Source organism: Pseudophryne corroboree, chromosome 5 (assembly GCF_028390025.1).
Source record: "Pseudophryne corroboree isolate aPseCor3 chromosome 5, aPseCor3.hap2, whole genome shotgun sequence".
NCBI classification, from domain to species: Eukaryota; Metazoa; Chordata; class Amphibia; order Anura; family Myobatrachidae; genus Pseudophryne; species Pseudophryne corroboree.
The window spans coordinates 80,009,297-80,035,953 of record NC_086448.1 but is presented as its reverse complement, the minus strand read 5'-3'; the positions used below and the strand labels follow the sequence as shown (position 1 = coordinate 80,035,953).

General features: G+C 46.0%; 1 protein-coding gene across 2 annotated transcripts in view; it reads right to left on the bottom strand.

The window, feature by feature from the left end:
* Window positions 1–345: 345 nt before the first annotated feature.
* The window catches only part of CASD1 (CAS1 domain containing 1), a 176,331-nt gene continuing 150,019 nt past the window's right edge, over window positions 346–26,657 (bottom strand). For both annotated transcript variants that reach the window (XM_063921397.1, XM_063921399.1), the window contains 7 exons: window positions 25,263–25,419; window positions 13,894–13,973; window positions 11,827–11,928; window positions 10,029–10,169; window positions 7,528–7,605; window positions 6,713–6,805; window positions 346–5,030 (listed from right to left, as the gene is read on the bottom strand). In XM_063921397.1, coding sequence (XP_063777467.1) covers window positions 4,776–5,030; window positions 6,713–6,805; window positions 7,528–7,605; window positions 10,029–10,169; window positions 11,827–11,928; window positions 13,894–13,973; window positions 25,263–25,419 — 906 coding nt within the window. In that variant the 3' untranslated portion in view covers window positions 346–4,775. The remainder of the gene's footprint in view (window positions 5,031–6,712; window positions 6,806–7,527; window positions 7,606–10,028; window positions 10,170–11,826; window positions 11,929–13,893; window positions 13,974–25,262; window positions 25,420–26,657) is intronic.

The window sequence follows — 26,657 nt, the reverse complement described above, 5'->3', positions numbered from 1 at the left end:
AGCGGGGATTCCGGGCCCCGATGGGGATTCTGACTGCCAGGTTTCCCTTGGCTGTCGTGATTCTGACCGCCGGGAAACTGCTTCCCAGATGGAGATGTTGGCCATAACAACCAACCAGATTATAGCTATCATTATATAGAGTCTACTTGATAAATGATAGCTTGAAGCTGATTCATTGCTAAGGGCAACTTCGCCTTTCTTGAATGTCTGTAAATCCTTTGTTAGCTTAGAACTCCCATTTCAACCAGCCTCACGGATATTACTAAAACCATTTATCAGTCCGCGCACAAACTGCGGCGTACATTTACTTTAGGAGATAATGCAGTTTCCCCACTAAAAAAATGATTTGAAAGAAAACATAATAATATTTATTTATCCACCATTTACCCAACCAGATACTTAGTATACACTTCATAACATAAGAATAACGCCAATCAAAAAGACCTTTATCAGGATGTAAACACATGCACGCATGTATAAATAACATAAAATAACATAATAAACAACACTTAAAACGTCACAAAGTTCATTCAAAACAGCCGAGACCCCAATGATTATTGCAAAAAGAAACAAACAGAACACGCACCCACATACTGTACTCAGCAACGTCACACGGAGGCCGCGAGTTTCAGCTACTGTACCCTAAATGATTTACTTGTGTAACATTCGCCCGGCTTGGCAAATAAAATATATGATTGTGCAACTGGGTTACATCATGTTCTGCAAAGAAAAATAACTGGAGCAAGCAAACATTCTTCATTAAGATTCTTATTAAATTAGTGGTTCTTCCTTCAGTATCGTATAATAAAACAAACCGCCCAAAATGAAACATATCACCTGCTACATAAAATAGTTTTTGGTTTCCCACCTTATTTTCCAACTTGCAACGTCCGGTGAATGAAAGCGGTTTAGGCCAAGCTGCATCCTCACACCCACACGCATTTGCCGCTTGAATCTCCCCTCTTGCATCAGTAACAGGTGTACAAAAACACAGCATCCAATCAGAAATTCTCTTTACATAGTGCAGTACAATTTATGCACTGAAACAAAGCATCTGATTGGCTAATGTGGTTTAGTGAAACAACTGCAACTAAATGCATTATTAGTAAATTAAGCCTCTCTCATGAAGCCCCATGAGGCATGGCAAGTGGTAATGGGGCTGCTTGGATCCTAACTTTTTCTGACTGCTCATCTTCAGTATTAGTATTACCCCATCTCAAATCCGCACTTGTTCCCGGTATAAAGTACTTTTTGTTGCATCCCACCGATTGGATGCCTGTTGTAATCGGCCAATAAGCTGCCATGTTTGCTACACAATCTCCAACCCTATCAGTTATCAGACGTATGCAGAATGTACTAGATCTGAACAGACAATTATGTTCCAAGTATTGAGTCCTATCAGCAGACGGGAAGCGGACGTTCTTGAAAACAATATGCAGACAAGCCCACCTGACTGGCTGCTTTCTGCAGGTGTGATGGGACACTGTTCTTCTCTATCTAACTTCTGGAGCTTGCCCAGCGGGTGATATCCCTTTTTGAGCATTAAACTTAAAAATTAGACACAGTTCATGAAATTCACAAAACAGTGATTTTTGGGTACTTTAAAGTGGAACTAAAACCCCCCAAACAGTTTGGTATTTTGCAGAAAGTCAAAACGCTCTATAATCAGCAAATCAGTCTGAAAGTTGCTTACTGTGAAATGCCATATTTCTGTGAAAGTGTCTCCCCACACCCCACCCAGTGTCATTGAATGGGTAAATAATTCTGTACACTTAGCAGCAATGTATGTCACAGCAGACTTTTACTGTCTCGCTCACATACTGGATCACACTTTTTATTTTATTTATTTTTTAGAATATGTAATGAGAAGAAAAAAAATTCTTGAAGTATATATGGCATATAACAGAATGAATGTTAGTATAAAACACCCATTTAACTGTAAAGAATAATGCCAAAACTCATAGACTTGTCACTCTAGCACCCTGGTCTATATTTTAAAAGTAAGGGATTAGAAGAAGAGGAGAGTTGGTGGGTGTACGCAGGGTGTTGGGGGACCTAACAAACCTCCTGTACCCCAGAGTTACAGAAGAGGAGGAGTATTGGTGGGTGTACAAAGGGTGTTAAGGGACCTGCCATACCTCCTGTACCCCAGAGTTACAGAAGAGGAGGAGTATTGGTGGGTGTACGCAGGGTGTTGAGGGACCTGCCAAACCTCCTGTAGCCCAGAGTTACAGAAGAAGAGGAGTGTTGGCGGGTGTACACCGGGTGTTGAGGGACCTGCCAAACCTCCTGTACCCCAGAGTTACAGAAGAGGAATGTTGGTAGGTGTACACAGGGTATTAGGGGACCTGCCAAACCTCCTGTACCCCAGAGTTACAGAAGAGGAGTGTTGGTGGGTGTACACCGGGTGTTGAGGGACCTGCCAAACCTCCTGTACCCCAGAATTACAGAAGAGCAGTGTTGGGGGACCTGCCAAACCTCCTGTACCCCAGAGTTACAGAAGAGGAGTGTTGGGGGACCTGCCAAACCTCCTGTACCCCAGAGTTACAGAAGAGGAGTGTTGGTGGGTGTACACCGGGTGTTGAGGGACCTGCCAAACCTCCTGTACCCCAGAGTTACAGAAGAGGAGTGTTGGGGGACCTGCCAAACCTCCTGTACCCCAGAGTTACAGAAGAGGAGTGTTGGGGGACCTGCCAAACCTCCTGTACCCCAGAGTTACAGAAGAGGAGTGTTGGGGGACCTGCCAAACCTCCTGTACCCCAGAGTTACAGAAGAGGAGTGTTGGGGGACCTGCCAAACCTCCTGTACCCCAGAGTTACAGAAGAGGAGTGTCGGGGGACCTGCCAAACCTCCTGTACCCCAGAGTTACAGAAGAAGAAGAGTGTTGGTGGGTGTACACAAGGTGTTGCGGGACATGCCAAACTTCTGGTTCCCCAGAGATACAGTAGGGACATTTTAGGGATGGGCTAGAGCCAGTCATACGAATTTAATTATTCTTTAACCTGGAGGCGCTCTTAAGAGGTTTTTTTTTTTTGGGGTGGGGGGTCTAATTCCACTAACAAAAGAGAGAGAGCTATGAATCTAAGGCCTATGATCTCAGCTGAAACAAAAAATCTATAATTTGCATGTTTGTTTGCTTACGGCTGCTTTTGTATTCTTGGCCTGCAAATCAGGACAATTTCTGCCACAGCGTGACCCACCCACCCCATGCCCCATAACCAGGAGCGCTTGTGGGGGAGGGGGGATGGTGGGGGGAGGGGCTTCGGGTTCTGGAGTACGATACTTCTATAAGGGAAGAAGATGGAAAACAAATAATATAGCAATAAAGCAAGTTTTTAAAAATAAATAAAATAATGGCTTTTAAAAATATGTACACTGTTATCATAGCAAGGTTCCTGTGTAACCTGTACAGAGAACTGAAGACACATTCATACACATTCCGGCACACATTTTAACAGACACATTTTTTTTTTTAATCATACTCAAAAGCAATGCCCACAGAATTAAAGGACTCCAGATTATTCTCATATATTACCTATCGTCACTAGCTGAAATTAAAGGAGAACCAACAAAACGTAATTTTTAAAAGTGTATAAATAAAGTAAACTTGATTTTTTTTTTAAAGAAACATTTAGAGGTGTTTTAATAATGTATACCCATCACCTAAACAGAGAGTAGGCAGCCAATCTGTGGGCTGAAGCGATTTTCATGAAAACGCTGCCCATCTATTTCCATCAAAGCTCTCTACCCATCAATGAGGTATGAGGCACCGTCTGCCTCATGCTTTAGGTTATGTTACTGCTTCCTAGCAATTCGGCAGGCTAATTACAATGGCCGCCTACACTGTGTGCAGAAGACAGGTACACGCTAAGTATTAATACATTACTTCTCCCCCTTAGTATATTAGTAGCTCTGGAGAGTGCATACTCTCTGACTTAAGGGGATTATTTAGGAAAGTTTAGAGAGAGATAAAGTACTAACCAACAGCTTAGGTCATGTTACAGGCTGTGTTTTATATGTGGCAGTTAGAAGCTGATTGGTTGGTGATTTATGTCTTTCCAAAATCCTAAATCTCCCCCCAAATCGCTTTTACAGCTAGCAGCTGAAACAGCGCCACCTGCAGTTCACTAAAAGGTTGTGGTTTTTTTTATTAAAAAAAATATATATACGGTACTTAAAAGGGAGGAGTGTCATAAAGAAATCTATAAACGTAATAAATAGGTATTCCTTTTATTATGAAATAAGTTACCAAGTTTAGTCCAATTAAATTTTATACGCAATCCATTTAAAAATAGTATGCCGTTGATGGTTTTCCTTTAATGATTGCATTCAGTACACGCACGCACACACACACACACACACACACACACACACACACGTCTTCACTATTTTAGTGAGCGCCACATAAACCCAGCGCTCTCGCACAACGAAAAGATCCGCTTCACAGCTTGAGTGGTCAGTGATGCTTTCCAAGCGCTCCCTCTAAGTTTTAGGACAACGCAAGAGTCAAAGAGGTCCATGCGCTCCGCACCTCGGCGTGCAGCTCTGCTATAAAGAACAAAAAAAACAGCGCAAACGGAAGTCATTTTTAGAAAATCGCCACCTTGTAGAGTGTCGTTCCTGGGCGCCACAGAGACGACATCTACGTCTCGACTTGTTTTGCTTTCTAGAAGACATAATCGTGGTGCCCGCTGACGCTCGCCCACCTCAGAGGCGGTAGGTAGACACTGTTCCCGCAGTCTCAGACGCCGTACCGGTTATTACAGGATGTCCTTCTAGTGCCGGAGTGCAGATAAGAACATAAGGAGGAACGTGAAGCTGGTGAAGCCCAGTATGTTCTTTATAAGTGCTGAGCGGTCCTTGGGAACTAAGATCTGCGCCAGGTCATTGGTTATGTGGGAGATTTCATGTGCCACGCACACAAATATGAAAGTGCTGAGTATTATGTTGAGCATCGGGTTTCCAGGTATGAGAACCAGTATCCCCTTCGTGTCGGCCGCCAACCATATGTGATACTGGCAGATAAATAACTGCAAGGAAAAACACTAGGTTAATCAAACGCCTTTTTTCCCATAATAGTATTTACGTATATTAATAACAGCGTATCATTTATTTATATTATTCTACAAACGTGCAAAGTAGTAGAACTCCAGACATTTAATGACACGGGACCGGATTCAGGTCCTTATGCAGGAGCTTCACATGTAGCAAAGTACCAATGTTCAGTACGGGTCATGCAACATCGGTAGCAGATTGGCTGCGGACTGTCTGTTATTGACAGTCTGCAGCCGTCTGTGGGCGAGGAGGGGGCGGCGCTGGTGTTTTGGGAGGGACAAGGCCAGGTTCTAGGCAGAGATTTCCTGGCTTCATCACAGAACTGCGGGGGCAGCTTGCGCAACCCCATGTGTCACGCAGTTGGCCAATGGTGTAGCAGATGAGTCGATGCTGCGTACTGAGTAAGCTGCATCGACAGCACCTTTAACCACATCTACATCACTCCCATGGATGAAAACAGAACTGTAAAGCAAACCACAGACCGCAAGTAAAACGTGCAAACTATTGAAATGACACAATACTTTGTTTTTCTTTTTTTGGGGGGGAAAAAAACGTAGACAATACATAAAACAACCAAGGATATTGAGACATGTCGTAATCGCATATATAAATGCACAAGACACAGGGTGTGCGCTTTTAGTCACGGAACCCCCGGGTGACTTCTTATATACTTATATCCCAGAGTATATATTTCATACTAGTTACCAGCCTGTCAATATGACGGAACAACATGCAGTAATAACAGCGCTGGCGGTTGTGCGCGCCCAAACGGGGCAATACTTGACTTGCTCCATCGGGCGCCATCTAGTAGCCACTGGTGCACAAAACACTTGAATTCCCCCCATAGATGTGAGGAGCAGTGTTAGCTTTTTATTATATAGGCCACCCAAGTTTCAGTGTAGGAGTGCCTACTTATACCACACACTGAAACATACGCACAGACACAGAGTATACTCACATATACTCACACATATACTCCCATCTTGTGCCGCTAACGGCCGTGCTTATGATCAGGGAGCTGAACAATGAGTAGATTACTAAATAGGACGCCAGGTCTCTGCTCGGCTGGAACGACTGCAGGAGCAGCGCAAGACCCCAAAGCCTTTGGCACATTCTGTCAACAGAACATGACGAAGGCTTCACAGCTAATTATACACCTACTGTGAAAGCAGGTGTATTATACTTTTCCTTTATTCTGTTCCTTTGTCATTATCTCTCCCACACGTCTTTCTCTAAACCCTGTAAAGGTGAGTCAGACTCATCAGCTGCTCACAATGGAGGTAATTTGTGAAGCGGAGAAGAAGCAATGATCCGTGCGAGAGCAGAGCTGGAACAACTATGCACCTAAATTTGCACAACAGCGGCTAGTTTTCCCCGGAGCCATGGCATGCTATTACAGGGCAAGATGGTGGCATATTGTATGCAGAGGAGAGGGAGGAGGTGCCCGGCTGTATAGCCAAGGCATCGCACTTAGCAAATGACCTTGTAGAATGCAGCCTATCCATTCCCCAGGAGCCAGCAGCACCGCTGAGTAATGACACAAGTGCCTGGTTCTCCTAGGCATGGGGCTGAGATAACACAACAGGAGCGGAAAGAGAAAACGTACAGAGAGACGCTAAATGCAGCAAATCACGGTTAATCAGAACCAGGTACTTACTTCCAAAGAAATTTTGCCAAACCAGGCAAAGAAGGAGCTATATACAGAACGGGCATATCCGGGAATGTTTCTTACAAGAACAAAAGCTAAAATCTGCATGGAAGACAAAAACACAATGTAGCAAAAAACAGAAATATTAATGTTCCCATCCTGTAACAAGACGGAAAGTACAGTATGCGTATGGAATGTCTGCATTACTTGTCTGGCTGTAGGCATGTCACCGTAGCTTAAACACAGCACTTTAACTTAAAGTCAAGGAGCAGATCCTTTTAAAGGAATGTAGAAACGGACACAAACCAAACAAAGATATTCTAATTTAAGTAACGTTAAGATACATGAAACTGGTTTTGCATGTTACACCATATATATTATTTTAGAACATTAAGTGGCTGGAAGAAGAAAGCAATTTGGGTCTGCCAGCTCCTGCATGCCGGGATTACATGGAAGTGGATCCAGGGCCAACAACTTGTATGTACCAGGTGCAACCGGCCATCAAGTGCACTAATGCAAGAAGCCACTAGGGGGTATCCAGATAATATGTATATGTAATTAGTACATTTACACGATACACATGCATGAATCACCACTGAAAGTAGCCATGTCTAATCGATGTAATATACATTAATTTCTTTAAAAATACTATACCTTGTGTATTCTGTCATTTTCCTGAGCTTATAGCAGGCTTAGGCGCATGCTCTATCACTGTGATAGAACTACAAGTCACAGCATGCCTAGCAGAAGGAGAGCCACTGCCAGTTGAAACATTTCTCCCCACTATTACTACACTGGCTGGTCAGACAATAAGTATCCAGTACCTGTACGACAGAGACCGACGGGTGCATCTCATTACACTGCGTTTTGTTCCTACAGCTGCTGGCCCATATGGAGTAGGTCTGTGAAAAGAAGAAGGTGCCGTCTTACATCATCATTACTACTAGATCCAGATCTGAATGAGAAATGCAGCTGTAATGCTGTGTGACTACTGGGGCCTGATCAGAGCTGTACGCTATGCCGGTGTTTTCCCAGATGAGAGATTACCGACAATCTGCGCCTGTGTCTGAGCCGCACTACACACGTGATGCAAAGTGATCAACAGTCAGGGACCATTTGGGGAAGGTAACAGGAGGCAGCAGCAAAAACGCAGGCGTGTTGCAACCGATTCTGTGGCGTGGTCTTAGGCTGCGATTCTGTATATAGAAAACATTGAGAAAGCGTTTCACTTCCCGCGGCCAGATGGGCGACTATCGAAAAATCTGCAACCAATGCTACATCTCTGTATGCAGCTGCTAGGATGTGCACAGCTTTTGTTCTTACAATACATGGCTGCTGCGTACGGGATGGCAGCTGTGAATGCGTTACCGTACATCTCCGAATAAGACCCATGGCAACACACTGCATTAGGGAAAGCTGCTTAGCTGCTGCTGATCAGTTCTGTGTTCAAATGACTAATATCAGAGGTGGGCGCTAAGGAAGCTCCCGCGGCCGGTTCTCTACTACAGAGGGAACGTACAGTACAGTACATCTGCAGAGAAGCAGCAAAGTATGTTGTCTCTCTATTATACTGACACACGGGAACAATGTGTCCACAGAGCCGACTAGAATCCATCAATAATGATTACTAATGGGCATGTGTCATCGTTCCAGCAAGGCTTTCTGTACTGTATATACTATTATATCTATCTTTTCTCTATCTACTGTATATATCTATATTTTATCTATCACTTTTAACTATCTTTTATATATCTATCTTTACTCTATCCATCTTTTATCTACCTTTTCTCTATCAATATTTTCTCTTCATAGCTATCTTTTATCTATCCGTTATCTATCAATCAAGCCGTTATCTATCTATCTGTTATCGACCGTATCTATCTATCTGTTATCGACAGTATCTATCTATCTATCTATCTGTTATCGACAGTATCTATCTATCTATCTATCTGTTATCGACCGTATCTATCTATCTATCTATCTATCTGTTATCGACCGTATCTATCTGTTATCGACAGTATCTATCTATCTATCTGTTATCGACCATATCTATCTATCTGTTATCGACCGTATCTGTTATCGACAGTATCTATCTATCACCTATCTATCTATCTATCTATCTATCTATTATCTATCTATCTATCTATCTGTTATCTATCTGTTATCTATCTATCTATCTATCTATCTATCGATCTATCTATCTATCTATCTGTTATCTATCTATCTATCTGTTATCTATCTATCTATCTGTTATCTATCTATCTGTTATCTATCTATCTATCTATCTGTTATCTTTCTATCTATCTATCTTTCTATCTATCTTTCTATCTATCTATCTTTCTATCTATCTTTCTATCTATCTATCTATCTGAATCACTACTGGTCACAAGGACCATGCATGATATTAATTTAGATATCCAGTCCAATATTTCATTGCTGTGAGCAAAAAAAATAAAAATAATTCTGCTGCATAATTTACAACATGGTCATTATTTTACCTGCGACCGGTGACCCTGATTGCATTACTTGGAGCGATTTGCATATTTTTACCCAGACTTCCTATTATGTGTCCACTCCTTTACTGCTGGGACTATGCCGCTTGCTATAAACCCACAGCAGCCTGTTATAAAGCATCTCTAATTGAATGAATTACAGTGGAGGGTTCTCAGACTGCTTCTGACACACCTCACCAGAGCCAGAATGGGGGCAGAGATTGTTTTATCCGGGAACAGATTCACAGATGTGAAGAGGACTGCAAGAATGATTTACAGCCATCGTATTGATGCCCATATGCAATCTTATTATTTTTTATTATTATTATTCGCCATGGTTGAGATAGCAGCAGAAATTGTGCACTCGTCGACTGGATGCACAACATAAAATGCAAATGTGGCTCCTTTGTGAGAAGCCTGAACAATAAATCACTTCTAGAACAACAAAACTGTGTGATCAAACAGAAAGAGGTTTCTGCAAATTGAGAGAAGGGAAGTGTTTTAGAAATGTCAGCTGATTTTACATCTCATCATAAACCTGACATTACACTACGGCGATCAGGCAGAGTGACGCTTCATTTACTGTAATTCCCCTCCCCGTTCTCTAGTGCTTCCTATCTGCAAAACATATTACATACCCTATTGTGAGCTTGGTGGCAGCGTGCCTAGAGCATTTCCATGACCCTACACTGGCACTGCCTTCAATGTGCAGGCAGAAGCAGACCCATGCCACGTCACTGTGGCAGATGTATGCTGGGCACAGGAAGTGCCACTTGTCCGCTAGGCTTTGGCTGTTACGTGGAAAATTGTTCCTTTTTTTTTAATAAACTTACCAGAAAAGAAACCACAGAGAAGAAGAGTAAAACGTTTGACACTTTGTTGGAAAAAAGAGGCTCTCCTTTCCCTTCCGACAGCACCTGGTGCTTCTGTAACGCCAGATACACAAAGGCAAACAGCATGCCGTGGAAGACAGCCTGCATGGGGGAGACAGTCACAGTGTAAGTGTTATAACATCATATCCCACATGCCCCCGGGCACTGTGTCAACAGGGACTATGTAGACACCAGAAAGCCAGCACTGGTATAGTCACTGTCGTGGTGTGGTATCATTTTGTGGACATTCAAAATGTCAACATGAGAATGACCACGTTGACAGTCATCCTGTTGACATTGATGAAATGTCAACATGTTAACAAAACGTCCCTTGTGGTCTAGTGGTGACTTACCTGGTACGGCGTGTTCAGCAGCTCCAGCGGAATCTTCCGGTGATGTTAGGATGACTTCCAGAGCATTCTGCATGGCTACCGGTGGTATAAATAATCCTAACCCCCAACCCTCCCCTCCTGTAGTCTATCCCTAAGACTCCCCCCCCATACCCTATACCTCCCCCTAGTGCCTAACCCTAGCCTCCCCTCCTGTAGCCTATCCCTCCCCTAGTGCCTAACCCTCCCCTCCCGTAGCCTATTTCTCCGTGCCCTCCCCCTCCCCCTAGTGCATAGTCCTAACTCTCCCCTCCTGTACCCTATACCTTCCCCTAGAGCCTAACCCTAACTCTCCCCTCCCATACCCCAATCCCTCCCCGTAGTGCCTAACCCTAACGCTCCCATCCCGTACCCTATCCCTCCCCCTAGAGCCTAACCTTAACTCTCCCCTCCCATACCCTAATCCCTCCCTAGAGCCTAACCCTAACTCTCCCCTCCCATACCCCAATCCCTCCCCCTAGTGCCTAATCCGAACGCTCCCATCCTGTACTCTATCCCTCCCCCTAGAGCCTAACCTTAACTCTCCCCTCCCATACCCCAATCCCTCCCTAGAGCCTAACCCTAACTCTCCCCTCCCATACCCCAATCCCTCCCTAGAGCCTAACCCTAACTCTCCCCTCCCATACCCCAATCCCTCCCCCTAGTGCCTAACCCGAACGCTCCCATCCTGTACTCTATCCCTCCCCCTAGAGCCTAACCTTAACTCTCCCCTCCCATACCCCAATCACTCCCTAGTGCCTAACCCTTACACTTCCTCTGGTACCCTATCCCTCCCCTTAGTGCCTAACCCTCACCTCCTGTATCTTATCCCTCCCTTACTGCCTAACCGTAACTCTCCCCTCCCGTACCCTATCACTCCCCCTAGTGCCCAACCCACCCCTCCAAAACCCTATGCCTCCCCTAGTGCCTAACCTACCCTCCCCTCCCATAGCCTATACCTAACCGTCCCTTTAGTGCTTAACCCTAAGTCTCCCCTCCTGTACCCTATCCCTCCCCTAGTGCCTAACCTCCCCTCCTGTAGCCTATACCTAACTGTCCCTTTAGTGCCTATCCCTAAGTCGCTGGTCCATGCAGAATGTCTGCATTTCAGATGATGACATTCTGCACATGGCGGCATGTTCACTGTCAACATTTCAACAACATAGACATTGCAAATTTCAACATTATGACTACATCCCTTATTGCTGATGTAGTGACTGGAGACATCCTGCCTACATCCCAATTATATCAGTTCTGACATTAACCTCTGTAGTTGTCACTTTTATCCCGCTTCGTAATCTGTATTTTGATAAGGTATGCCGACACACAACAGACATTCTTAAAGATTAGGCAAATAAATATTCCTATAGGAAGATCAAAACAAGACTTACGTATCGGTCTAGCTTCCATCTAAACCACCATTCATAGACGTCTCCGTTCAACTCGAACAGTTTGGATATCGGCCATAGAGAAAAGATATTCTCGAAAGAACCCTAGACGGAACAAACAATAACCCTGGTTATACGGTTCATGATTACAGAGCTCAGGTCACGGTACTGTGTACTAGTAAATCCCTAGATCAGGTTGCCACGTTTACAGTACACAAGATAAAAGGTTCCAATATTGTCACATGCTCACCTATGGGCACAGATATATTAGTGATGGGGTCAATTCAATTAGATGCAAGTTTGCAAAAGCAAGCTTGCATCAGGAAACTCGCAAACATCAATGTGTGCACCCACAAAATGCGAGATTCAAGTAGACACAGTGATGTGTGCTGCAGTTGCGTGACTTTTTTACAGTGACCTGGGAGAAGTGTATGAAAATGTGGGGAAACCATCATGGACCCCAAATAACTGGCAACTAAGATTACATAACAGGACCATACAAAAGGCTATTAGTGGCCATAAGGAAAGTACTGGAAGTTCTCAAAAGGCGACCGATTTCAGTACCTGTCCCACATCATATACACATACACATCCCATCATTAAACTCATAGGTTCTCAAACGTCGTCCTCAGGACCCCAAACAGTTCACGTTTTTTCGAAGTCACCTTGCATGTGCACAGGTGTACGCATTACTCACTGACACTTTAAAAGATCCACAGGTGGAACTAATTATTTCACTTATGATTCTGTGAGGAGCCCTGGAAAACATGCACTGTTTGGGGTCTGGAGGGCCGAGTCTAATGGTGTGTACACACGGTGAGATCTTTGCTATGCCCGATTTTCACTTTGCGGTTTCCCCTGAACTCACCGGAGACCAGCACCACCGATTTTGAGTAACTTTTCTTGAGATATGGACTATGTGTGCTTACGATTTTGGATTATGTGAGATTTTGGCTTATGTGAGATGTCACTGACATGTGAGATGAACTAGATAGTACACCGATCTAGCAGGGATTGACTTGCCTGCACAGTCTATCTTTTCTTCCGATGCAGACTTGGCGGGACCGCGCATCGGGATCGAATCGGGATCGCAAGTGACATAACACCTTGTGATTTGCACAAACATTTCTTGCGATTTTGACTATATAGTCAAAATCGAAAGAAAAAAATCTCACCATGTGTACACACCATAAGACCCTGTGATTAAACCCATTACTGAACTTTTTAGAGAAATTCACCGAAAACTGACATAACTTCATTTGCAAAACTATACTCTTTAAACCCCTCCAAGTGCAGGATTATTCACTGGGAGGAGTTCCCGAGGTTCTGCACCATGCCCTGAAATAAAGATTTTCACTGCTCTTCCCCTTTTCAGGAGGATGCACACAAATAAAATGTGAATTTCCTGGGAAAATACAATGCGAGTTTGGAACTGAATTGCAAATACAATTTAACAAGAAAACAACTTGCAGGAACTAACTCGCTGCTAATCGAAGTGACCCGGATGTGTGATAGGGAAACTGTGCTTCCCATTGAACACTATATGACACATACTAGCTTGTAACAGCTTCCGGTTGGCCCATTTAAAGCAGATAAAAAGGATTAGACGCTCATACACAGACACAGCTTTCAGAAAAAACACAGTTACCATAGGGATGAATCAGAGATATACGCAGTAGCGATGCTAAAACGAGCTTCAATACGGGGGCCACACGAACCCTCATTTTGTAAAGCGGGCCCAGTCACCACCCTGCTCCGTCTCCTAAACGGTTGCAGTATCACATGCGCTGATCGGTAAGAATTGGAGTTGTACGAGCCATCGGGCTTACGTTACAACTCTGTATCAGGTCCCATGTGGGATAGGTAACATTTCCACGTGAATGCTATAGGACACTATACTAGATAGTAATATCTTCTAGGTGCTACATTTATCTCAACGTGTCAATTACAGGTCATTGATCCCCGTGATCCAGAATGAATAATAGTGGAAAAAATCCATAACCTATACTACAAATTAACAGAGCTGAAACTAAAAACCATAGATAAAGTGAAAAGTACATTAGGCCATACCTGAGAGCGTGAGAGCAGATATATGCACAACATCAGGAACGCTAGTTTTAGAACGAGGCCAAAATTCCACAAGTAGTTTCCTGTAAGAAACCGAAACCCCCAAAATCATTACTAATGATGAAACCTCTCATCTCTTAGACAGTTGCGGTATGTGAGCGGATACAGTGTACCATCTATTTACTCATTATAGTTTTACATTCTTTGAAAATAAAGAACAAGAGAACCTGTATAATGTACAGAATACATAAAATGCCTTAATGATCCTTCTGGTAAGAGAACATAATGCTCACATACAGTAAAAGACATTGGATAATGTTATGTGCAGGAAGCGATTACTTGGCGTGAGAGAAATATAGAAGTGAACTTACTAGGATGACGGATCGGCCCTCTGGCTGATCTGCCAACCTACCTGATGTATGGTAAGTGCATGCACACTTACTGATCATCAGCCCGATGTGTCGTGCCTGACGTCACAACTGGGGGGGCGGGCATTTACATGTGCCCGCCCAGTTGAGATGTCAGTCACCGGCGGCCTCTGCAGCAAGTGTACGGACGGTTGGCTGACCACCTATCCACATAGCACGATGCGCTGATATATCTGGAGCTATAATTGGCCATTGGCTGAGCTGCACAGCCAACGTGATATGTCTGTACGACGTTATTACAGACATATGACATGTACACAGCTGCTGATACACCCACGATATATCAGCCGTTCAACTGAACGCCCAATATATCGGCCGGTGTGTACCCAGCTATAAAGACACGGCTGTTTGTGTGGGCTGATAAAATTTCCAGCTTCCCAGGGTACTGATTGGCTATATTCTCATATACACTGGTTCAGCCCATAGCACAGCTCCCACCATAGCAGATAATTTTTACAAGATGACTGGGGTGTGCTCATTTTACATCCCCTTCCATCCACGTGTGGCCAAAAATGCCATGTACTTTGGCAGCAGCAGAACAGATATTGGTGGTGCACCAGCACCCGCAGAGCTGGCTCCTAGCCTCCCATCACTGTGTGCAAGTGACTGGGAAACGTTCAGAGGGAACACGGCAGATGATATCAGTGAAAGGAGATGCAGTCGCCATGTCTCTGTTCATGAGGTCGACACCAGACGGTCTACATTGATCATGTTCAAATGTCAGCATTGGAAATGTGTTAGAACGTTGACATTTCCATGAGACACAGGGTTACTGTAAGCAACAGAATGACAATAAAATAAAATAGGATTTTAATAACCTACCGGTAAATCCTTTTCTCGTAGTCCGTAGAGGAAACTGGGGTCTACATTAGTACAATGGGGTATAGACGGGTCCACTAGGAGCCTTGAGCACTTTAAGAAATCAATAGTGTGCACTGGCTCCTCCCTCTATGCCCCTCCTACCAGACTCAGTCTAGAAACTGTGCCCGAGGAGACGGACATATCCTGAGGAAGGATGTAACAGGTCAGTGGTGAGATTCGAACCAGCGCACACAAACAAGAGGAAAGCCATGCTAACCAAACTTGAACAGGAACAGCAACAGCTGAACCTACAATACTTAACGAAGTAACAGTGTAGGAAAAACAAAGTACTTGGCGGGCGCCCAGTATCCACTACGGACTACGAGAAAAGGATTTACCGGTAGGTAATTAAAATCCTATTTTCTCTTACGTCCTGGAGGATACTTGGGACCACATTACTACTACGTGGATGTACCAAAGCTCCCAAATCGCGCGGGAGAATGCTGAGGTTCCTGCAGAACTGATTGGCCTCTGAGGACCTTCAGTTTTGTCAAAGTATCGAACTTGTAGAACTTAGCAAACGTGTTCAAACCCGACCAAGTAGCTGCTCGGCAGAGCTGTAAAGCCGAGACACCCCGGGCAGCCGCCCAGGAAGAACCCACCGACCTACTAGAGTGGGTCTGTACTTTAGGAACCGGCAACCCTGCCGATGAATAAGCCTGCTGCATAGTAAGCCTGATCCAGAGAGCAATAGACTGCTTTGAAGCAGGACAACCAATTCTCTTGGGAAAATAGAGAACAAACAGATTTGCTGTGACGAGCTGTCCGCTTTACATAGATCTTCAAAGCCCTCACCACATCCAAGAACTTTGAGGTAGCAGAGGTTTCCGTAAGCACCGGAACCACAATAGGTTGGTTAATATGAAACGCAGACACCACCTTAGGAAGAAATTGCTGACGAGTTCTAAGTCCAGCTCTATCTTCATAAAAAAATCAAATAGGAGTTTTTGTTAGGCAACGCCCCCAGATCCGACACACGCCTTGCGGAAGCTAAGGCCAACAGTGTAACGATCTTCCATGTAAGAAACTTTACGTCAACCTCCTGTAAAGGCTCAAACCATTCCGATTGTAGAAATTGCAAAACCACGTTGAGATCACAAGGTGACGTGGGAGGCATAAAGGGCGGTTGTATGTGCAGAACACCCTTCAAGAAAGTCTGAACCTCAGGTAGGGAAGCCAATTGTTTCTGGAAGAAAATGGATAAGGCTGAAATCTGGACTTTCAAGGAGCCCAAACGTAGTCCCACATACACACCTGACTGCAGGAAAAGGAGGAAACGGGCCAGTTGAAATTCCACTGTAGGACATTTCCTGTTTTCCCACCACGAGACGTATTTTTTACAAATACGGTGGTAGTGTGTAGACGTTACCCCTTTCCTGGCTTGGATCAGGGTTGGAATAACCCTGTCTGGGATCCCCTTCCGAGCTAGAATTTGACGCTCAACCTCCATGCCTTCAAACGTAGCCATGTTAAGTCTTCATAGACGAACGGCCCCTGTTGTAGAAGATCCTCGCGAAGAGGCAGAGGCCACGGGGTCCTCTAGGAGCATCTCCAGTAGATCCGCGTACCAGGCCCTTCTTGGCCAGTCCGGAGCAATGAGAATTGCTTGAACCTTTTTCCTTTTTATTCTTTTGAGAATTCTTGGAATCAATGGAAGAGGTGGAAACACGTAAACCATCTGGTAGACCCACGGAGATACCAAAGCGTCAAACGCCACTGCTTGTGGGTCCATCAACCTGGAACAATACCGCTTGGGCTTCCTGTTGAGACGAAAGGCCATCATGTCCATTTGTGGAGTCCCCCACCGACGTGTCAAGGACTCGAACACCTGCGGCTGAAGTCCCCACTCTCCTGGGTGGAGGTCGCGTCTGCTGAGGAAGTCCGTTTCCCAGTGGTCTACTCCCGGAATGAAGATTGCAGACAGCGCCACAGCGTGTCTTTCTGCCCAGAGGAGAATCCTTGTTACCACTGACATTGCTGCTCTGCTCTTCGTTCCACCCTGTCGATTTATGTACGTTACTGCCGTCACATTGTCCGACTGAACTTGAATGGCGTGATCTTGAAGAAGATGCGATGCTCGTAGAACGGTGTTGTATATGGCCCATAACTCAAGAACGTTGATTGGAAGGATGGTTTCCTAACTTGACCATTTTCCTTGGAACTGTTCCCCCTGGGTGACTGCTCCTCAACCTCTGAGGCTTGCGTCTGTGGTTAGCAGAATCCATATTTGAATCCCGAACCTTCGACCCTCGGTCAGGTGAGAAGTCTGAAGCCACCACAGAAGAGAATTCCTGGCTTTTGGCGACAGGCGTATCCTCTGGTGCATGTGAAGATGCGATTCGGACCATTTGTCAAACAGATCCAGCTGGAAGGGCCTTGCATGAAACCTTCCTTACTGCAGAGCCTCGTAAGAGGCGACCATCTTCCCCAGAAGGCGAATGCATAGATGCACCGATATCCGGGTTGGTTTTAGAACATCCCGCAGCATTGACTGGATTACCAATGCCTTTTCCAACAGAAGGAATAACTTCTGTACTTCCGTATCCAGTATCATCCCCAGAAACGGAAGCCCCCGTGTTGGTTCCAAGTGGGATTTTGGTAGGTTCAGAATCCACCCGTGATCCTGGAGTAGTCGGGTTGAGAGGGCAATGCTGTCCAACAACCTCTCCCTGGATGGTGCTTATATCAGCAGGTCGTCCATGTACGGTATTATGTTCACTCCCTGCTTGCGGAGGAGAAACAATCTCTGCCATTACCTTGGTGAACACCCTATGTGCCATGGAGAGGCCAAATGGCAGGGCCTGGAACTGGTAGTGACAGTCCTGTAATGCAAACCATAGGTATACCTGATGAGGCGGCCAAATCGGAATATGAAGGCACGCATCCTTGATGTCCAGAGACACCAGAAATACACCCCCCTCCAGACCTGAGATCACCACTCTCAGAGACTCCATCTTGAACTTAAACACCCGTAAGTACAGGTTCAGTGACTTGAGGTTTAAAAATAAGATTTTCAACCTACCGGTAAATCTTTTTCTCCTAGTACGTAGAGGATGCTGGGGACTCCGTAAGGACCATGGGGTATAGACGGGCTCCGCAGGAGACATGGGCACCTAAAAGAACTTTCTAGTATGGTGTGCACTGGCTCCTCTCTCTATGCCCCTCCTCCAGACCTCAGTTAGAGAACTGTGCCCAGAGGAGATGGACAACACGAGGAAAGGATTTTGTTAATCTAAGGGCAAGATTCATACCAGCCCACACCAATCATACCATATAACCTGGAATACACATAATCAGTTAACAGTATGAACAAACAACAGTACCTGTCCAAGACCGAGTCTAACTGTAACATAACCCTTATGTAAGCAATAACTATATACAAGCCTTGCAGATTTTCCGCACTGGGACGGGCGCCCAGCATCCTCTACAGCAGGCATTCCCAAACACGGTCCTCAAGGCACACCAACAGTGCAGGTTTTAGTGATATCCAGGCTTCAGCACAGGTGACTTAATTAGTAGCTCAGTTATTTTGATTTAACCATCTGTGCTGCAGCCTGGATATCACTAAAACCTGCACTGTTGGTGTGCCCTGAGGACCGTGGTTGGGAATGCCTGCTCTACGGACTAGGAGAAAAAGATTTACCGGTAGGTTTAAAATCTTATTTTCTCTTACGTCCTAGAGGATGCTGGGGACTCCGTAAGGACCATGGGGTTTATACCAAAGCTCCCAATCGGGCGGGAGAGTGCGGATGACTCTACAGCACCGACTGAACAAATGCTAGGTCCTCATCAGCCAGGGTATCAAACTTGTAGAATTTAGCAAAAGTGTTTGACCCCGATCAAGTTGCTGCTCGGCAAAGCTGTAGTGCCGAGACGCCCCGGGCAGCCGCCCAAGAAGAGCCCACCTTCCTAGTGGAATGGGCCTTTACTGAATGCGCTAACTGCAATCCAGCCATAACATAAGCCCGCTGAATCGTGTTTCAGATCCAGCGAGCAATAGTCTGCTTCGAAGCAGGCGCGCCAATCTTGTTGGCAGCATACAGGACAAACAATGCATCTGTTTTCCTAATCCTAGCCGTCCTGGCTACATAAATTTTTAAGGCCCTGACTACATCCAGGGACATGGAATACTCCAAGTCACTCGTAGCCACAGGCACCACAATAGGTTGGTTCATATGAAATGAAGACACCACCTTGGGTAAAAATTGAGGGCGAGTCCTCAATTCCGCTCTATCTACGTGAAAAATCAAGGGCTCTTGTAAGACAAGGCCGCCAATTCTGACACACGCCTCGCAGATGCCAAGGCTAACAACATGACCACCTTCCAGGTGAGAAATTTCAACTCCACCGTTTTAAGGGGTTCAAACCAGTGTGATTTAAGGAACTGCAACACCACGTTCAGGTCCCATGGTGCCACCGGGAGCACAAAAGGAGGCTGGATGTGTAGTACTTCTTTTACAAACGTCTGGACTTCTGGGAGAGAAGCCAATTCCTTCTGAAAGAATATTGACATGGCCGAAATCTGTACTTTAACAGAGCCTAACTTTAGGCCCATATCCACTCCTGTCTGTAGGAAGTGGAGAAAACGACCCAGATGGAAATCTTCCGTAGGAGCATTCTTGGTTTCACACCAAGAGACATATTTCCGCCAGATACGGTGATAATGTTTTACCGTCACCTCCTTCCTAGCCTTTATTAGAGTAGGTATGACCTCCTCCGGAATACCATCCTCCTCTAGGATCCGGCGTTCAACCGCCATGCCGTCAAACGTAACCGCGGTAAGTCTTGGAACACGCAGGGCCCCTGCTGTAACAGGTCTTCCCTTAGAAGAAGAGGCCAGGGATCTTCCGTGAGCATCTCCTGAAGATCTGAGTACCAGGCCCTTCGAGGCCAGTCTGGAACAATGAGTATTGTTTGTACTCTTTTTCGATTTATGATCCTCAACACTTTTGTGATGAGAGGAAGAGGAGGAAACACGTAGACCGACTGGAATACCCATGGTGTTACCAGAGCGTCTACTGCTATTGCCTGAGGGTCCCGGGACCTGGCACAATACCTCCGAAGCTTCTGGTTGAGGCGTGACGCCATCATGTCTATTTGAGGAACTCCCTAGAGATCCGTTATCTCTGCAAAGACTTCTTGATGAAGTCCCCACTCTCCTGGATGGAGATCGTGTCTGCTGAGGAAGTCTGCTTCCCAGTTGTCCACTCCCGGAATGAAGACAGCTGACAGAGCGCTTTCGTGATTTTCCGCCCAGCGAAGAATCCTGGTGGCTTCCGCCATCGCGACTCTGCTTCTTGTCCCGCCTTGGCGGTTCACATGAGCTACTGCTGTGACATTGTCTGATTGAATCAGAACCGGTAGGTTGCGAAGAAGAATCTCCGCTTGTCGAAGGCCGTTGTATATGGCCGTTAGCTCCAACACGTTGATGTGTAGACAGGACTCCTGGTCTGACCATAGTCCCTGAAAATTTCTTCCTTGGGTGACTGCTCCCCATCCTCGGAGGCTCGCGTCCGTGGTTACCAGGATCCAGTCCTGAATGCCGAACCTGCGACCCTCTAGAAGGTGAGCACTTTGCAGCCACCATAGAAGAGACACCCTGGCCCTGGGGGACAGTGTTATTTTTTGATGTAATTGTAGATGGGACCCAGACCATTTGTCCAGAAGATCCCATTGAAACGTCCTTGCATGGAACCTGCCGAAGGGAATGGCCTCGTAAGTTGCCACCATTTTCCCCAGAACCCCGAGTGCATTGATGACCTGACACTCTTTTCGGCTTCAGTAGTTCTTGGACCATGTTCTGGAGGTCCTGGACTTTTTCCAACGGGAGGAAAACTTTCTTTTGTTCCGTGTCCAGTATCATGCCAAGGAAGGCTAGTCGAGTTGTCGGGACCAACTGTGACTTTGGTAGATTGAGAATCCACCCATGTTGCTGAAGCACTCTCTGAGAGAGTGCCACGTTCTCCAGTAATTGCTCTCTTGATCATGCTTTTATCAGGAGATCGTCCAAGTATGGGATAATTGTGATTCCTCGCTTGCGCAGGATCACCATAATTTCCGCCATTATCTTGGTGAAAATCCTCGGGGCCGTGGACAGCCCAAACGGTAACGTCTGAAACTGGTAATGACAATCCTGTACCGCGAATCTCAGGTACTCCTGATGAGAGGGATATATGGGGACATGAAGGTAAGCATCCTTTATGTCCAGTGACACCATAAATCCCCCCCTTCCAGGCAGGCTATCACCGCTCGTAGCGATTCCATCTTGAGACACACCACTCATCTGTTCCACCTCCTCTTTGGATAAGCCTTCCGTTTCAGACATGCCGACACACGTACCGACACCCCACACACACACTGGGATATAACTATAAGGGGACAATTCCCCAAAGGCGGCCCTTTGGAGAGACAGAGAGAGAGTATGCCAGCACACACCAGCGCCAACTGACCCAGGGAAAAAAAAACCCAGATAGCGCTTTTACATATAAATGTATACAGAATTCCCCACTCACTGCGCTTTAAATATGTGCCCCCCTCTCTTATTTTCAGCCCTCTGATGAGCCAGCGTTCTCTGTAGCCTCTGTGGAGAAAATGGCGCTGGTTAGTGTTGAGGGATCAAGTTCCGCCCCCTCGCGCGGCAGGCTTCGGTCCCGCTCGAGATTTTGAAAAAAAAAAATGGCAGGGATTCGTAGTTTACTGCCCCGCAGCCCAACTACATGCTTCTTGCCTAAAAACGAGGTCTATTGCTGCCCCCGCCCTGCACCCATCAGTGCCATGTGTGTGTGTAAATGTGGGAGCAATGGCGCGCAGCTACCTGCTGCGCGCTTACCTCATGAAGATCTGAAGTCTTCTGCCGCCTGACGTCTTCTTATGATCTGTCATACTCACCCGGCTTCTTTTTTCCGGCATCTGTGAGGAGGATGGCGGCGCGGCTCCGGGACGATCCCCAGGGTGAGACCTGTGTTCCGAATCCCTCTGGAGCTAATGGTGTCCAGTAGCCTAAGAAGCAGAGCCCTTAACTCTTAAGAAGTGGGTCTGCTTCTCTCCCCTCAGTCCCACGATGCAGGGAGTCTGTTGCCAGCAGAGCTCCCTGAAAATAAAAAACCTAACAAAATTATTTTTACAGAATACTCAGGAGAGCTCCTGTAATGCACCCTATCTCCTCTGGGCACAAGATCTAACTGAGGTCTGGAGAAGGGGCATAGAGGGAGGAGCCAGTGCACACCATACTAGAAAGTTCTTTTAGGTGCCCATGTCTCCTGCGGAGCCTGTCTATACCCCATGGTCCTTACGGAGTCCCCAGCATCCTCTAGGACGTAAGAGAAATAGGCATTACCGAACTGTCCGGTTTCAGTACCACAAACAGGTTATAGTAATAACCCTTGTTTTGAAGTTGAAGTGGGACTGGGACAATGACCTGAATTTGTACCAGTTTCTGAATTACTGTCTGCAAAGTCATACCTGCTTCCGGAGAAGCTGGTAAGCCTGATTTGAAGAATCTGTGAGGTGGGAGTTCCTGAAACTCCAGTCTGTATCCCTGGGCGATAAGGACTTTGACCCAGGGATCCTGGCATGATGTTGCCCAAACGTGACAGAAATAATGTTACCGGGCTCCCACCTGCCTGTCTTCCAGGCAGTGTGGTCCACCGTCATGCTGAAGGCTTTGAGGAAGCAGAACCGGAGGTCTGTTCCTGAGAACCTGCAGTTGCTGGTTTTCTGGGTTTACCTTTATTGCCTTTGAAGGCTGTAGAAGAACCTTTGTGTTTGTCTTTAAACTTTACTGTCCGAAAGAACTGCAGAGGTGGAGCCGAGTAGGTTTTTCTAGCTGGGGGTGCTGCGGAAGGAAGGTATGTAGACTTACCTGCCGTAGCCTTGGATATCCACGTATCCAGTTCATCTCCAAAAAGGGCCTCGCCTGTGAACGGTAGGCTTTCCACGCCTTTTTTGGAATCCACATCCGCAGTCCACTGGCGCAGCTACAAGCCCTGCGTGCTGACACTGCCATGGTAGTGGTGCGTGCGTGGAGCAAACCAATTTCCTTTATGGCCTCCGCCATAAAGTCCTGAATATGGTGTAGGAGTAAAATGATCTTGCCCCTGGGCAAGGAATCTAATTCATCAATTAGGTTACCCGACCATTTAGCAATGGCCCTAGTGATCCATGCACAAGCAATAGTGGGTCTCTGGGCCACCCCAGCAGCAGTATATAAAGATTTGAGTGTGGTCTCAATCTTGCGGTCAGCCGTGTCCGTTAAGGATGCTGCCCCAGGAACAGGTAAGACTATCTTACGTGACAACCTAGACACCGATGCGTCCACAATCGGCGGGTTTTCCCATTTCTTTCTATCCTCCAGAGGAAAGGGAAAGGATGTGATTAACTTTTCAGGGATCTGAAAGTTTTTGTCAGGATTAGCCCAAGTTTCTTCAAACAGGGCATTCAATTCCTTTGATGCAGGAAAAGTAGTTGAGGATTTCTTTTTTACATTAAAATAAGATTCCTCCTCCACCTCCGCCACCTTGTCAGGAATGTGCAGAACATTTCTAATAGCTTCTATCAGGGCCTGAGGATACAGGTGTTCATTATTGCCAACACTATCTGGAGTTAGGCTTAGGCGGAGCTCGTGCAGGAGACCAGCTTTTCCTCCATTGCTGTCAATACGGCATACCACCGATCAGCCGCTGTCAGAGTGTTGATTCGTCTTCTATACACACCGGTGGGTGAATTGAAGCGCTGTGCGGCCAGCACGCTAAACATCATTGCTGATCACAGCACAGTTGGCTCCTAACATGCAGCCTGCCTAACTCACTGTGGTCTCATCATCACCTCCATTTCACGCCAGGTGACCGCAGGGAGGCTCAATCGGAGCTGCCCGTGGGAGCATAGGTCAGCCGCTTTTTGTCGAGAGCTCTTCCACACCGTGCCACGTAAGGTAACATCCAGCCGTTCGGATACCACAGCCGCTTGACAGCCCTGTACAGCTGCATTCCATCCAGCCCGGCGGCTACACCAGGCACTGCTCTCCATCCCCCGTGCAGGGGTCAGCGGCTGACCGCAGCAACATCGCTCCGGGCTCTCCCTTCCGTCACCAAGACAGCGGCCTGAGGTTTCCGACACAGTTCATTTGTTCACATTATCATTCATTTGAGCATTATTTTATTGCTTCAAGGGTCCCTTTCACTCCAGGACCACCGGAATTAATACCCAGCTATATACACTCAGGACTGTTCGGGACTTTCATGGACCAAGTGAGTTACATGTATTTAAATACAGACCCTTAATCCATGTTTAACAGTTATTAATCACTGCTGCTGATATATTTAAAACAATACCTCCGGGGTTATATGTTTTGGAATAACAGGAATATTCATTCTAGTTAAAAGAAAATTATTAATCATTTAGGCATAGAGATAAGGTATTCTTATGTCGAATTGTTATAATTATACTCCCGGGAGATCTGTTGTAACCATCATCATATTTCATGTACTAAAATAAATGTTTTTTACATTTGATTGTTGAGCGCAACTTGGTATATTTTTTTCAGACATGAGGGCACCACTACTGCGCTCACTCAACGTTTGGTTTTTTAAAACAAGAAATATTTCAGAAAACTAATATTAGTTGGCTAAATTGGGAATGGAAATATAAACTAGATTGTTTTTTCCTATCTAGTAGACATGAAAAAACAGACACCCAACTGACTTTTCAAACATTTGAATATCCCCTAAAATGTGCAACAAATTCACACAAATAAAAGAACTGGAAGCAACAAAACTACACTGCTAGCTTGCACTGATCAATTTGATGTGTGACACTTATACATCTGTGTGCGACTGAGTCTGAATCTGTATAAGACGTGCTACATCATACTTCATCTGCAACTTTGTACATGTTTAAACTAAATCCTGTGTGGATAAAGCTGTATCCCGGCATCGCTTGAGATTTTAAGAAAAAGACAATAGGCTATTCCTCTCTCGGAGTAGCTCTGGGCGTCTTGCGCTGTATGGCGTATAGACGTTAGATGGATGAGGACACATACAGTATGTACAATATACACATATAAAAGAAAAGGAGAAAGAAATATACCATTGGCTTTCTTTTGGATAATTTGCGGCCATAACGCCATTGACCCGTAAATCACCATGAACCAGAAGGTAACTAGTGGAACAAAGTAGTAGAACTGGTAAGGCCGGTCCATCACTATACATAGGACAACCACCAAGAAGTTGAGCCGGAAAACCACCTGGTTAAAAAGAAAGACAGAAACACTGTGTAAGTAAGCACATTTCATTTACTGGCAACACTAACAGATTGCAGCGGCGGTCAGTATCCGGCGGCGCCTGGTCACATGCTCAGACGTATTCTCATACTGCTCAGGTGTACGCAAGTTGTTGTTTTTTTTAGCTATTAATACTTGATCGCTTTTTAGCAAATAGAGCAAGGAGGCATCTCTCCATATATTGCAGACTGCTCTTTGCTTTGCAGCTGTACGCAACCTCATTTCTCTGGCATCCATAAGGGATACTGGGGTTTACTTAATACAATGGGTATAGAAGGGGTCTTAAGGAGCCAGTGCATTTTAAATTTCTTCAACTGGGTGTGCTGGCTCCTCCCCTCTAAGCCCCCTCCCACAGGCAGTTTAGAAAAAAAGTGCCCTCAGAAGAGGATGCATACTCTGGAGCTCCAGAGGATTTTTCTTCAGTTTCTTTTAAACTTTATTATTTTCGGTATACTGTCTGGGCAAAAGTATACCTGCACCGTGGGAGTTAGGGGAAAGGAGGGGGGGGGCGCGTTACTGGCCTATGTAGGGAGTCAGAGCCGCTTGACTGCTGTAGGACCACCGTCCCGAGAGGTTGTTTGTTCCGCGGGGCACTGCGCCTTTACGGTCGCAATCACAGCACGCCGCAAACCCCTAACACAGCCTGAAGGTGAGAAGAGTGGTGAGTACAAACCGGGGGGCCCCGCTAGGGGGGTACCCCAGTTCTTGGTGCGGTGCAACACAGGGGCTGCATACAGGACCCTCCACAGGGGGGACCCACTATAGCCCACCTGTGTACATTGGCAGCAGTAGTGCAAACTAACAGCTGTTGTGTTGTTTGTTCAGTGTATGGAGACTTTGCTAGTATAAAGATTCTATGTAGCGCAGGCGCTATTACAGGGGGCGGAGCTTAGTCAGAGCGGGACCAGTGGCATTTTGGCGTCTTCCTCTGCCTACAGCAGCAGCAGCAGCAAGGACAAACAGCTCCTCCAGGCACTCTGGGATACACAGGAAACTGGTACAGGGGTGTATTACAAGGGGAAGAACCGCTATTGTACACAATCTAGTGTCCTAAATAGGACAAGTTATTCGGTTTTTACTGTGCGCATGCCAGACGGTCGAAGGCCGTCGTTGCCCAGCGATTGCCTCTGCCCGATTGACAGGCAGAGGCGGTCGATGGGCGGGAGGGGGCTGGACGGCGGCGTCAAGCCGCCGTTTAGGGG